This window comes from Corvus brachyrhynchos, unplaced genomic scaffold, assembly GCF_000691975.1.
Source record: "Corvus brachyrhynchos isolate BGI_N302 unplaced genomic scaffold, ASM69197v1 scaffold167, whole genome shotgun sequence".
NCBI classification, from domain to species: Eukaryota; Metazoa; Chordata; class Aves; order Passeriformes; family Corvidae; genus Corvus; species Corvus brachyrhynchos.
This window is the reverse complement of record NW_008239547.1, coordinates 4,820,531-4,834,852: the sequence shown is the minus strand read 5'-3', so window position 1 is coordinate 4,834,852 and position 14,322 is coordinate 4,820,531. Positions and strand designations below refer to the sequence as shown.

Sequence of the window (14,322 nt, the reverse complement as noted above, 5' to 3'; positions counted from 1 at the left end):
AAACAACAAGAAGATACCTTGTAGGAAACAAATAGTCATCTGAGTATTAATAGAAATATTAGCAGCTGAAAATGTAGAAGTTTCTATATATTTAGTGACTAGAATGTAAAAAAAACAATTAAAAATTGAGAATAAAAAGTGCTGTGGGGAAACAATTTTAAACACACCATGTTTCTGCTTTTTCCAGGTTGCACAAATTCTGTAGGCCTGGACTTATCCTGTGTGCAGGGGTCTCAATATCTGTGTAGGAATTCCATATATACAGTAACCCAGTCTGCACAGAATGTATGGAAATTCAGAACATCTCTACAGACGTTGGGCAGAAAGTTTTGGCGGTACCCAGTAGTTTCACTTAATTGGTGTATAAAGAAAGTACATAATGGACTCGGGGTTTGATGCAGTAGTTGGCAATAAAACAATCAAAGGCTTATGCCCTGCATAGTTACTGCTCTATGAATCTGCTGATCAAAGAGTTTTGAAAAGCATCAGATCTACTAAATATGAACTGTACAGTTTATATGTGATTGCTCAGAGGATCCAACATGTCCTGAAGGCAAGTGGCTTTACTGCACATGTGCATACCATGAATATGTGTGTATATCTCTTCAGAAGTTCTGGTCATGAAACATGACAGGTTTGTACCTTGCAGTGCTTTTTGCAAAGTATGTGATGTCTGAGAAGAACATCCAGGATTAAGATAAATTTACTGGAGTTTCCAGTGTTGGTAGTAATTTACAGTTACATTTTTAAATCCAGAGTAACCTACAAATGCATTTATAATACAGGTCTTTAAAATGGCAAGGAATGGAAACTTTCCTATGGAATTATCTTACTACAGTATTTCAAGGTTCCAGCATTTACTTTCACGTGTTCTATTCAAGTGTGATTCCTCTCTCAAAATTATTTTTGCTTATGTCCAAATTGCCTTTCAGCCTGTGATCTTTGTAGCTGAATTTTCAGTGGTTGAGATTGTTGGGATTTCCTTTTTTCAGGAAACCTATCCCAGGTTTTAAGAACTGGAAGCATCAATAATTGAATTTGGGAGTGGGTAATGAGACTGATAGATTAAATGATAGTGGTACAATTAACTATGTATGAAGTCCTTTTCTGTGGAATCTGAAAGGTCAGCAGGTGTCTTTGCTGCCTAATGCATATTATATCATATGAATTTTATCTTTTTCCTTTTGTTTGTTTGAATTATCCTCCACATTCTTCTTTACTAAAACCATTTGTGACTTCTATGAACACAAGTAGAAACAGGAAGGAATTGTGATATAATGTTGATAAATTGCATCTTTCAAGAAAATGTTTAAATAACTTACTACAGTAGTTCTGTTGTGGGTTAGTGGCACATGAGTAATTTTTGTGATTGGGTATTTAACAGTAGTTTATATTCACATATTCTTTTAAGTCTTCTTTGATTTTATTATACATTATTTGCATGTTTTGCAGCAGTAATTTTTCTAAGACTTCATCAGGCAAACTTTGATCTGTATCTGATAAAACCCACAAATTCAAATTATTAGAGGAAGTCTGAAAGGATAGCATGATTCTGTTTGAGAGAGATGATCAGAGCTGGTGCTCAGAGAAATTCTGTGTCATGGAGCTTAAATCCTGTCCCTGTTCTTCCAGCAGAGTTTTGGCAGCATGCTATTGCAGCTTTTCCAGGGCTGAAGGGGCTTATGGGTGTATTTGTTCTGAAATGTCATGTAGTTTCTAACCTTGAATGAAACATCCAATTAATATTTGATTAAGAAGAAATTTTTTTTCATATCTCTGTTCAAGCATGTTGCTTCAGACAGTGCTATGTCTATGAAACTTTTGCAATTCTAAATTTAATTGGGTGGTCATTTAAATGCCTAAATATTTTTTATAAGCTTGTGTGTAATAGTATCCTTTGCAAGCAGTTTTACTTTTGAGAGAGTAATTTTTAAAAAATACTGTGTATCACATCTTTCTTATGTTATTCTTACAGATAAACAGAAATCCCCTTCGGATATAATACAAAGTTTTCAGAAGAAAAGTCAGTTTAGGACCATTGCTCCAAAAATGGTACCAAAAATTTTAACATCTGGAGTGGTTTCTTGTCTTCAGTCATCTTTGCCTGAGCCAATTACACCAATTTCAGCTTCAGGTGGTTCCAAGCCACTGGTGGTACCAGCTCAGAACTATGCTGTCATGCAGGTGGCTGCTCACAAGGGGACGTTTTCCCTGTTGGCTGTGCCGTGTGTTGCACCTGCCCTAACACAGCAAGTTCAGCAGTCAGCTGTGGCCCCTTCTGAAAACCTAAAGCTGCCCATCCCCAGGTACCAATCTGTAAGAAATAAATTGCTGAGTGACAAAAAACCAGCACAAATCTCTGGTTTGAGTGCACGTAACAAGTTTCCTACCAAAGCACTAATCTCATCACAGACTTCCTCCATGACTACTGTAACTGAAGACTGTCCTGAAGCTCATTCTAGTTCAGATTCAGCTGAGCAAGGGATGATAAGAGACTGTGACTCAGCTGAAATTGGAGTTGCTACATTAATAAAGAAAAGCAATTGTGGGGAATCTGGATCTCCTTTAATGAACAAAACTGAAATTGATAGCAATAGTATTTCTGGACCATCTGTAGTTGAAGACTCCCTATCCAAGCCAGCAAGTACAACTAATCCCCTGAAACTAAGTCTACACTCTGTGAAGACAGCATCAGAAACCACAAGAGAGTCACTTATGACATCTGAGAAACTAAAGAAAAAACCTACAAATTCTGCAAATCCTGTTGCTGTCTTGTCACCAGCAGTTTTTTGCAGTACAATTCAGATGACTCCGTCAGCACCAAAAGGAAAACTTCCTATTTTGCCTTACTCAAGGATGAAAAATTCAGTATTCTGTAAATCCAAGGTGAATACTAATGTTGTGGATATATCTGGTCATTCACTAAAATCTGAGTGTGAAAAGATACCATCTTTGATGAAAACCAAAGCCTTTGATAAGCAATTAGCTGTATCATTTACACAAGTACCCAAACAAACCACTCGAGAAAATACCTTCTCTCCATCCAGCAAAGTGGATGATGTCGACAGCCTTAAGAAATTGAACAGTGCAGCCTCTAAAAGAAGAGGCAGGAAAAAAAGAGCCCCGGATGATTTATTGGCATTTCAGGCCAAGCGAAGGAATAAAGCAGAAGCAGTGAAAAAATACCGCAGTATCAGACCAAAACCAGTGGTGGTTGCGCAGGCGCTTGCACCGCTGACTCCTGCAGCAATCATAGACACACCGTCTCATGAGCAAGACTTACTTTTAAATGGCTCACTCGCCAATAAATGTTTAAGTTCCAAGCAAAGTGATGCTACATCAGCTAAATCAAGTGATCTAAGTAGAAATACATGTTCAGCCACCCCTAAGCCGCTGCACAGATGTCATGTTTGTAACCACACGTTCCAGTTTAAGCACCATCTCCAGGACCACATGAACATGCACACGAGCCGGCGGCCGTACAGCTGCAGGATCTGCCGGAAGGCGTATATCCATTCTGGGAGCCTCAGCACCCATATGAAGCTTCATCACAACGAAGGCAAACCCAAAAAGCTGGTGTGCTGTGAATTCTGTGCTAAAGTTTTTGGCCATGCTGAAGTGTACTTTGGCCACCTCAGGGAAGTCCACAGGGTTGTTATCAGCACAGAGCCCTCTACTAGTGAGCAACAGATGCAAGATACTTTAAAGAAGAGAGACAGGAATATAAAAGAGGCAGAAGAAGCTACAGAGAGGTGAGAGTTTTCACTAATTAAATGCTAATGAAAACTGGATTTCAAGTTGTCAGTGGAAATCTATAAACCTCACCATTATGAAAATTGTTGCTTTTTTCCCCCAAGTGAGATTCCTAAAGGTTTAAATATTCCATTTGAATCTAGTCAATCCATTAGATCAACCAGTATATTTTAGCTGATTTATTGGCTAAAAATCGTTATTGACACTTGAATATGCAAAGTAATTTCGCATATATTCTAGTAACACCCAATATACTACCGTATTTGGGTCAGTTGGTTTCTTGTGGTTAGCATTCTGTTAATCTGCATCTTCTGTCCTACCCACTTTGGGGTTTTCCCTAGAAGATAAGGGAACCAATTGCAGTAAGCGAAAAACAATTCATATTTCAGCAGTAGCTTGCAGTTTGTTTTCCTTCTTAAATACCATTATCCCATTTCCTTTTAGGGAGTGCTGTGAGCTAATCCATCCTGAGTTTGCTGCTTTTGTGATCACTCAGCCAAGTAGAAAAGTTAATTTATCATATTAAGATGGATAGAACATTCTTTTACCTCTCTATTATGATTTTGAGGTGAAATCTCTTGATACAGTTTAAATGTTGCCTTTTTTGTTTGTTCCACTGTGCATTTATTTTCACTGACGAATACTCAGGGCTTTAATGTAACTCCTCACTGCAACACTACAGTTCCATTTTACTCGTTTTACTTTGCACAGCTCCACTCTCTGGAGCATCAGTTAGAAATTTTTAAGGTCTTGAGGCTGAGAAACAGCAGTACTTTTCTGTCAGTCTTAGTAGCTGTCATAGTAGCTGTTGTTAAAAGGTTATTTCTACCATGGCTAATTTTGGAGGCAATTCTTAAGCTCAGAAGTGTTATTTGGTTTCAGTTTTTTCCAAACCAGCTTTACTATTATTTATTTAGTTTCTTTTTTTTTTCCCTCTTTTGAGTGAATCAGATACTGTAGAAACAATGCCTGTTTTTAATTAAAAGTGTTTCATGACTGTCATCTCTTCTTGGAACTTATAAGGACAGAAATTGCCATCCCTTTTCTCTGCCTGGCTAATACTGAAATAGCTTGTATTTCCTTTTTTTCAACAGGGGAAATAAGTGCAATTTTGAGGACCTATTCCATAACCCGGGAGAAGTGAAATTACAGGTCAAATGTGGTCAATGCCAGTTTATTGCAGAGTCTTTTGGCGAAATGAAGTTTCACTTACTGTGCTGCCATGGAGAAGAGATTCAGGGAAGAGTAAAGGAAGGGATTTTGCAAGGAAACAGAGGAACAAGGGGGGAACTGGTGAAACACACAACCCACTTGTGGAAACAGCGCAGCGAGAGAAGACGTTTAGCAAAGTGCAGTGCCTGTCAGGAGGAGCTGTACACTGTTCCAAAACTGAAGAGACAGATAAACTTCCACCGTCAAAATAATGTCAATATTTTACCTAAAAGTGAACTGACTCAGTCAGGAAGTAGTGAAGCCTCCAAGGAGAGGCAAAATGTGGGGTTTGGTACACCAAGCAAAAAAATAGAATTTTGGTCTAAAGCGGGCTATAACTGCATTTTATGCAAACGGTTATTTGGAAGAAAAGAGGATCTTTGTGATCATTGGCAGAGTCATCATAATTGTGAAGACCCTTCCACTTTATGGGCAATTTTTACTTTGGTATCAAAACAAGGAATTACTGAACTTTCTGATAACGGTGAATATTGAAGCTTAACTCTACAATGCTATGAAAAGCATTAACTACCTTACCAAATTGTTTTTTCACTGTCTTGCTAAACTAACTCAACAGAAGTATCATTTCAAAGGTTTGTTAGTTGGGTTTGTTGGGGATTTTTTAAAAAGTTATACTAACCTTTATTTTGGTGACTAGAAAATGTATTTATTCAGTATCATTCCAGATGGGTACATGAAATCTGATTATGAATGATTGTACTTAAAATTCATGCTTAAGGAACTTTATAACAGCAAATACTCAATACTAATGGTTAATCTCAAGGAAATAGGTTTGTAAATTAAATTATACTGTACACACAAAAATAAATCAATTTATATGTAGTAATCTCAATCTGGAATGAAATTACAAACCTGACTGGAAGTCAGGTCCCAACTATGCTTCCAGATTTTCTGGTAAATCCATATTTCCATACAGTTCTCTTGATCATTGGAATGTGCTTACATGCAGCTGGCACTCAGGAGCCTTATAGTCTATAATTTAAGAACTTTTTAATTCTTGTTGTCTTGATTTCAGTATCTTCAACCATGTTCATTGCTTGCAGGTGTTTTTGTGTTCAGTTCTGTTCTGGTAACAGCAAAGATCTCTGTATTTTAGCAGTAAAACCTTTACATGTATTTTTTTGCCTGTAGCTTTTTGGGTCGAAGATGAGTTGCCACACATTAAGATGGAGCCCAGCACATCTCCAGGGGACAGGTCCTGTCAGGCTGTCAGGGGATGCAGTTCTGGAGCTTGGTTTTGATGAAAAGGTCATTGAAACCATTGAATCCAATTTGAAATTGGTGTTTAAACTGCTTAAAGCCTTATGTACCTCTGAATTATTTTGGGAGCAATAATGGAGGCAGTCTTGAGAAATCGCTGCATCACTCTTCAGCAGAAGTCAGAGCATGTCAGAGGGCAAGCTGAAAAATACACCAGTACTATCCTTGCAGTACTACTCTATTCATTCCTTCTTGTGGTCAGCTGTAGTTGAGGGACTGCTTTGATGAAAGAGTCATTCCTAAAATAGCCTGAGTTGCCGCTCACTGTTTTGCAAAAATTATGGTGATGAAAACATGAGATCTAAAAATGTTGGGCTTTCTGAGTAGGATTCCAGAGGCTGTTGCAATATTTTGTGTATATGTTTTGTTTTTAAAAAGTAAACACAATTTTGATGACCTAATAGTTTTGAATGCAATTTCTTGTTGTATGGTGCTTTGCCCTGAAATTGAACTATAAGGCAGGAATCAAGAATAATAAAAGACAAAAAGAAAATGCTCATAGAACTGTACAGGTGCCTGATAAGGTAGAAGAATTCCCATGGATTTTCAAAACTTCCTTCCTACTATCTGTTGCTATAAATTTATATTTTTGGCTGTTTCTTCGCTTTCATATATTGGGGATATTTTATGCTGAATTACCTTAAAAGTAGTACTTGTTCTTATTCTTGACACATTCATCTTTTAATGCCTACAATATATTCATATTTATTTTCACTGGCACATTTGTAAAGGAATAGCTATTTTTAAAGTTAGTGTTTCATATCAGACTGAGGCTGTATTTAACTTAGTAGAGTGTGTTGCATTTAGCAGCATTTTTTACTCCTGCAACTTAATCCTTTAAAAAACAAACAGCAGGGTGTTTTCCATGAAACAGAAATGTGAGAACAATCTCTCCTTCCCATAGTTACACTATATCAAAGGGAAATTTATTCCCAGCATAAAGCATGCATTTTACGAGTTGGGAAAAACCATTTAAAAGGTTTGATCATGATCTTTTTTTGGAATGAACATTAAGTCACCCATCCCAAGGAATAGTTTAAAATGAGCAGGCATCAATGCAGTGCTGAGGCAAAGTCCCTCCTGTTCAGGAACAGCATCAGCAATGGCAGAGTGGCCCCTTAAAATTATTTTCAAAAAGTATTTGTTAAAAACAGTGGTGCATCAGAGCCTGTGATGTAGATGAGTTGTGTGGGGGTGTTCATCAGGCAAGAAGTGCACTTCCCCTGGAGGGGAAGGTGCAGTGGTGATGGGAGGAAGGGGCTGGAATGAAGGAGTCAGCTGCGTTTTCTTTAATAGAAATTCTCATGTGCAGTCTTTTCATCATATTTTTGTACTTCTCTCCCTTTCTTCAGGCCAAATGGGTAAAGGGGTCTCAGCTTTCAGCAGTTCAAAGCCTGAAAACATGTTTTAAAGCATGGTTCTAAGCCACTTCTCAGTGTCCTCATAAATGTTTAAAATTAGAAGCCTTTTTTTCTGAGCCTGAAAGCAGTCTTATGTTTCAGACTATTATGATTATGGTAGATTATGAAAGGTTGGGACTTTGGAAAATAGCTTTGCATTAAATACAGATGTGTCCTTTGTTTAAAATGTGTTTGTTTGGCATTTGTGTTCATTTTGATAAGATTTGGAGGTCCAAAGTGAGCCTTACATACTGTAACATTAGGTAGTGTCTGTTTGCTGTCCAGCAGAAGGGTTGTTATGAATACAGTTTGCTGTTTACCTTGAAGCTGGAAAAGTTAACATCTGGTTTTGCACACAAATTACATTTTTAAATTGTTAAACCGAATGTTATTGTTTTTGTAGCTGTAGTTTTGTTCCCCTCTGATTTTTCATTAAATCTCTCTCTCAGCTTCACTGTTCAACTTTAAAGCTGTTCATCACATGGAAAGTTGTTCCTTCATCATCACACCATAAATAATCAAAGCTGGAGGAGTTCCACCACTTTTCTGGCTTGCAGACTATTGCCCTTCTCCAGCTGCATAGCTACAGTTTCCTATGTCTAACTTGACATAGTTGCTGGCAGTAAACGTTTTGCTTCATTTATTTATTAGAATTCAGCTCTCTGCTGTTTAGCTCAATCAGGGTTTCTGTCATACCTCATTAGATACTTATTTTACCTACTATTCACTGAGCTCTTTAAAGAAAGTGTCATAAGAAGGATGAACAGGTATTTAAAGGAGCAGATTTCTGCCCTAACTTCGTGCAGATGATGTTTAGAGGATCACCAGCTTACCTAGGCTCAGCCGTGTCGTACATTGTATTTCTACAACACATCCACCTACACGCGCATCTATCTTGGAACGAAATGTATACTTCAAATTCAGCTGTCAGCTACTATTATCAAACCTGTACAATGTAGGTTTGTGATTGTTATGCATAAAGATTAAAATGCTATTAACTGTAGTAGGTTTACTTGTCAAATTTCATAGAGCTCTGAAAAATGAAAATCTCTCTGTGCTGAGTATGACACCGAAAAAATCTGGTCTCATGAAGAAAATTCTGATGGCTTAAAGGTTGTCCTCATTTCAGTGTGCACTTTTATAGCTGATCTGTCACATTGCAGGATTTTCTTCACTTTTTATTAAATTGCCATAATTTTTCTTGGTGAGGAGTACTGAAGAAGACCTGAGTCTGCAAGCAAGTTTCAGTAAAAAATGTGTCTCTTTTTTTCTAAACAAGCAGACATGTTCCATGGACTCAAAAGAGTCTTGGTGGCATTACATATATATGTGTGTATATATATATATGCACAATGTGGGGAAACATGGAAGTAAGTTTAGGTTTCAGTGTATGACTTAATGAGGCTGACTGTTCTGCAGTTCCCAAATAGAAACTAGAAATTTGAGTGTAAAAATAACTTGGTTTTCAGACTTGGGTGAATTTCTAATACCTTATTGACAAACCTTCAAGAAATCCTGAAAAATGACAGTAACATACTTCTCTACTTGTGCTTATTAGGCAATTTTTTTGACGTAGTAGTACCAGAGGTGGTGTAAAATATGATACTCCTGATGCTGTCGAGTACAAAGGAAGCTTTCTCCCTTTTATTTATTTTTTAAAATTGTATTGACTTTTCTGTGTAAGCGTTAGAAATGATGGGATGAATTATGATTTCTGCTGCTGACAAACCCAGAAACGTCACTTTGAGGTTACTTTGCAAAAACCTCCCATTTTAATCTAGAATAACAGATGAAATCAGGAAGAAGCAAATTCTATTGGAAAGAGGTGAGCAAAGTGTTCCATATGTGGATCTCTCTGCACACCACTGTAGGTGATGTTTATAGATGATAGGTCTTCTACTGATGGGTACAAACAGTTTGTTCTTATCTAGAGTTACTTAGATTGGCCAAGGGAAATAAGAATTTAACAATGTCCATGCCTTCTCTTTGGCTTGAATTTTTCTGCTAAGTATTTCTGCTGATGTGCCGGTCCAGATCGTGGTCCAAGCCATGCAGATACTCAAGCACTTTCTGGGGACTTAGAGCAGAAGTCAGTAAAGGAAAGGCAAAGAAATGTGTGAGGGAAGTAGTGATGATGGAGGTTGGCACAATGTGTTGAATGTAGTTCAGGCTTCAGCGTGACTGGCCTTTGGTGGAAGTGTCCTGGAGCCTTGAACTTCTCCCCTTTGTTAACATCATTCCAGATTCTGCTTCCATTTGAGGTACCTCAGTCTGGAGCACCCTCAGCTTCCTTAGGCATGAGCTTTTCTAAATGGTGCAGCTTTCTTTGCCAATGTCCTCTTCTTTTGGTGTCTCAGTTACATGCTTGTAGTTGGGTGAGCCACATGCTGGCTGCTGAGACCAGCTGCTGCCAGACTTGAAATGTGGTCATTTAGTTTTCTGAGGAAAGCATCTTTTATCTTTAGTCCATAAAAATGAAATCAAAATCTGCATCTGTGCTTAACAAAGTAGGAAAATGGCTCACTCAGTTTCCTGCAGATGCAACACTGATAAGTAGTAGGGTAAAAAAAGTGAAGTGTTGCTACAAGAAAAAGCAGCTGCTAAATGTGATTTTGAGGTATTTATGTACCATTGTAAAAGACTAGAATGTCCCATCACCTGGTTAGAATTGAATAATGGAATCAGAGAAGTTCCATAAAAGTGTCTCACGCAGATGTGATAGTATAAAGCAGCAGTTCAGAGACACTGTGATGAGATTGCTTTTCTGTCCTCTGTCCCCCCTCCCTTCCCCTTCCCTCCCCTTGGTTACAGGGGAGGCCAGGGGCTGGCCAGGGCAGCGACCTGCACAAAGCAGGGCTTAGCACCAGCCCAGGAGCAGAGCAGTGGTTTTTGCTTTTTGGAAGCTATTTCTGTTGCAGTTCACACTGGTCCATGGCCCGTGTGGGGGTCACGAGTGTAAACAAGGCTTCAGTGTGTCAGCTGACACTTCAAGCACTGTCACAAGCAATTTTTTTCCTTTTTTGAAGAAAACATGATGCTTGAGACAAAAAAATCCCCACAACCCCAAATAAAGTTCTAGTTTCAGCTGGCAGTCCTTCAGTAGTGCAAACTTCTCTCAGCACAACCACCTGGTTTTGTTGCTGCAGACCGTGGCCAAGCCTCTTGTCTGTCCACGTGAAGCAGCTCAGGCTCCTTTCACACTGCTTTTCCTGGGACTACAGGCTCTCTACCTTTCACATGCACTGGATAGACTACTATTTTTCTATAGTTGATTTAAGACAAAAATAAACCGTTTTATTTCCTGAATGCTCAGTAATTTTGTGCAGGTTCAGGTTTAATCTGGCTTTTGAATGAACACCAGATCAAGGAGATCAATACACCTTCCTATTGCTAGGAGCAGTGACACAGTGAGGAAGGAAAGCTATAAATATCCCTGTGACAATACCTTTGAAGCAATCCAGTTGCTTGCCTTTCACTGGAAGTTTAATTTCTTCGTGTTTTTGGTTAAAAGCTTTTAATAATTTTAACTGAAGCAAATACACTGCTATACTTTGCTATTCAAATAAATCCTTTTCCAGCTCCAAGTCCTTGGAGTTTGAATTCTGTCCAGCCATATTCTGCTATCTGCCAATTCCTTGCTAAGTGCAAACCTGACACACTTGCCAATAAATCCACTTCTGTGCCATTTAAAGTCATCTGCTCTCTTTTCTCTGGAGCTAATTAAAGTTTGCAAGAAGACATTTTTTAAGGGGAACCAGCTCTAGAATTCAATTGATTTAAATTGCAAGGTAATTAAAAGAAATTGCAGTGAACTATAAAATAGAGAAATGGTATCGACTGTTTGAAAGCTCACTTTTTTTTATTCTCTTTTTTGAATATTTGGAGACAAAGTTTTCCAGGGTAGAATTTAGGGGTTTTATGCTGTTTTACGTGCTACTCTCCTAATCCACTTTTTAGACTCCCAAGCCCAGCACAGCAGAGCCCAGCCCTCCTTCTTAAGTCAATTACATCCTGTTAAACTGAAAGCACCATTTTATTTTTACCCTGTGAGACAGCTGGGCTGATAAATGGATGGGATACCAGCACTCCAGGAGACAACTGCAATGTCTGCACCGGTTAATAGTCTCATGTCTTTCAAGAGCAGCGTTTCCAGTGTCTTTATACAGGCATGCACACACAATCACAGACAAAATTGTAAAAGGATTAAGTCTCTGGAACACTTCTAACCTGTGTGTTAGTGTCACACTGGACAGTATTTTCTAATTGTTTTATTAAAAGGCAGTAACAGTGTTATTATTGTATTGCTAGTATATGTATGGCTGATCTGAACCCTGAAATACGCAGTGGTCATGTGAGTTCTTCCAGGAAATTGGATTAATTGTTGCATTGCTGGAATCTCTTTAAAAAATGTGCCACTCCTGTTGGTTAACACCACTTGTAAGGTTTAAATGATATTTCTGAGAGTGATTTACTGGTCCAGCAGAAAAGTTGGGTGATAAACCTTTCCTCTGGGATTTGCTTACATTAGGAAGCAATGCAGGTGGCAGTCTGTTTCAACCTGGAATGGATTTTTTCCCCTTTCCTTCTGATAAATGAAGTGCTTATGTAAGGTGAGAGATTGTAAAAAATGAGAAACCTCCAGGCCTTAGAGGATCCATCTGAAAGCTGCACAGGGAGACAGAGGAACACAGGGAAATTCTGCTGCAGTTTCTGTGCCTGCTCCCCTCGTGTGTGATGGGAGCCCTGGGTGAGGCTCAGCCAGTCTGGAAGTGCTGCTCAACAGAAGCTCCTCATTGCAGCCCAGGGTTTGGGTTTGGAAACACTGAGCATCATGTGCAGCACGAGAGGGTTTGCTGACACCAAACTCATTTCATCCATCACTTGGTAATATATTGTTCCCACACCTTCATGGTAGGAACCCTTTATCCTTTGAGCTCTTTTGTCTTGTGTTCATTTTGTGCATAATAGATAGGATCTGGGTTTGAGTTAGTGCTCAGCAAAGTCTATTCTGAAGCTTCACTATATGCCAGACCGCTCCCTTTGGCTCCTGCTGATACCAACCATCTTCCTCCCAAATGATTCATTTGGTGTCAAGGACAAACATTTGTGGTTTTTACTGTCAAGTATCATATGCAGATCTCCTAACAGCGTCATATCCTTAAATTATTGCAGCATTTGATCAAATTAGCCCTTTTAAAAGGGATCTGGGTACACTAATAGTGGTTGCTCTAGTACACATCTCTAGAGAAAACTTGAGATCTGACTTTTATAGTCAGAACCAATTAGGCTCATCCTTTCTTCCCCCTTCCCTCTGCAGTGTTCAGATGAATCGCATTTTTCAGGCATTTTTCAGCTAGTTCAAGCAGACTGTCAAGTCTCCAGAGCTCTCTGATTCCTGGGCTCTGCATTCCCACTGTCAGCTGTGAAAAATAATTCTGCTTTTGCAGTTGTGTCCAAGGAATGTAAGATGATAAATCAACAGGTTAGATTTAAGAGGGGAAGTACATTATTGTTTACTCAGCACTGAATAAGGTTTTGTTCTAGCTTATGAAGTTTTTTAGAATTCATTCTCAGTCAAAAGAAAATTTAGGGGTTTGTTACTCAATATCTTTTCAGAGTCCCTGAAATGTGGTGGTGATTTTGAAAAAAATCAGGCTGAAAAAATTAAGACAGGAAAAAGAAAGTCAACTGTAAACAGAGAGTAACAAAGCTTCAAGAAAAACTCGACAAAAATCCCCAACGCATGCAGGATCTCTGAGTGTGAAGAACTATTTTCAGATAAAATTCATAGTAGAGTAGTCTTGCTGTTCAACTACTCTCATGAAACTGCAGTATAATTGAGAGCAACTTTTCAACCAGATGAAAACATTAGATCTTTTTGTTTTGGGAGGCGCTGAGAAGTTCTCTCTGAGGCAGGGGAGGGGTGCAGGTATGAAGTTAACTTAGATGCTGCACGGCCTTCTTTTTGCAATGTTCCTTCCTTTTCCATAATGCCATAGTAGTACTTTTTTGCGGAGAATAGATGGTAGAACTTCAATCACTCTAAGTCTGCAAATTGATTGAACCTTCAGTGTTCAGCAACAGGAGTCTTCAGTAAAAGAAAAGGCATTATAATGAAGCCCCAAGCCTCTCATCATTCACCTTTTCACCTTTCAGGTTTTCTCCCGTTATGTCACTGTTTGATTTGATACATGTAAGTATCAGCACAATCACCCACCGTCCTGCTCTGAACAGGCAAACACTGTTCTCATAAACTTCTGAATGTATGCAAAGGCTTCTGAAGGCTTTCAGACAACACAGCAAATAGTGCTTTGCTTGCTGTGAAGTGGAAGTGATTAGTTAATGTCTGAACACCAAGCTTCGGAGAAATAAAGCAGTGTGGTAAACCCTTCCTTCTTTGCCTTGGCGTTAATAACCTGCTGCACTAATGGCCAGACCTGTAATTGGGAGAGAGAACTTTGAGCTGCTTCATAACTCAACTGGTGGAATATTAATAAAATATACTGGAAACATTTTCGCAGCCCACAAAGGCTGATGTGTCTCAGGAGCGAGATTCGTTCAGGAGGGGCCAAGGTCACCAGGCATCTCGGCTTGCCAGCTCCCCGGTAAGGCAGGCACAGCCCGTCCTGTGCCTCACAGTGCCCTATCCCAGCCTTTGCCTTTCCCTGGTGACAGG

The 14,322-nt window shown here is 38.9% G+C and overlaps 1 protein-coding gene across 5 annotated transcripts in view; it reads left to right on the top strand.

The window, feature by feature from the left end:
- Positions 1-8,100, top strand: part of ZNF438 (zinc finger protein 438) — a 52,146-nt gene extending 44,046 nt beyond the window's left edge. For all 5 annotated transcript variants that reach the window (XM_017741545.1, XM_017741548.1, XM_017741544.1 and 2 more), the window contains 2 exons: positions 1,976-3,752; positions 4,848-8,100. In XM_017741545.1, the coding sequence (XP_017597034.1) occupies positions 1,976-3,752; positions 4,848-5,460 (2,390 nt within the window). In that variant the 3' untranslated portion in view covers positions 5,461-8,100. The remainder of the gene's footprint in view (positions 1-1,975; positions 3,753-4,847) is intronic.
- Positions 8,101-14,322: the final 6,222 nt, after the last annotated feature.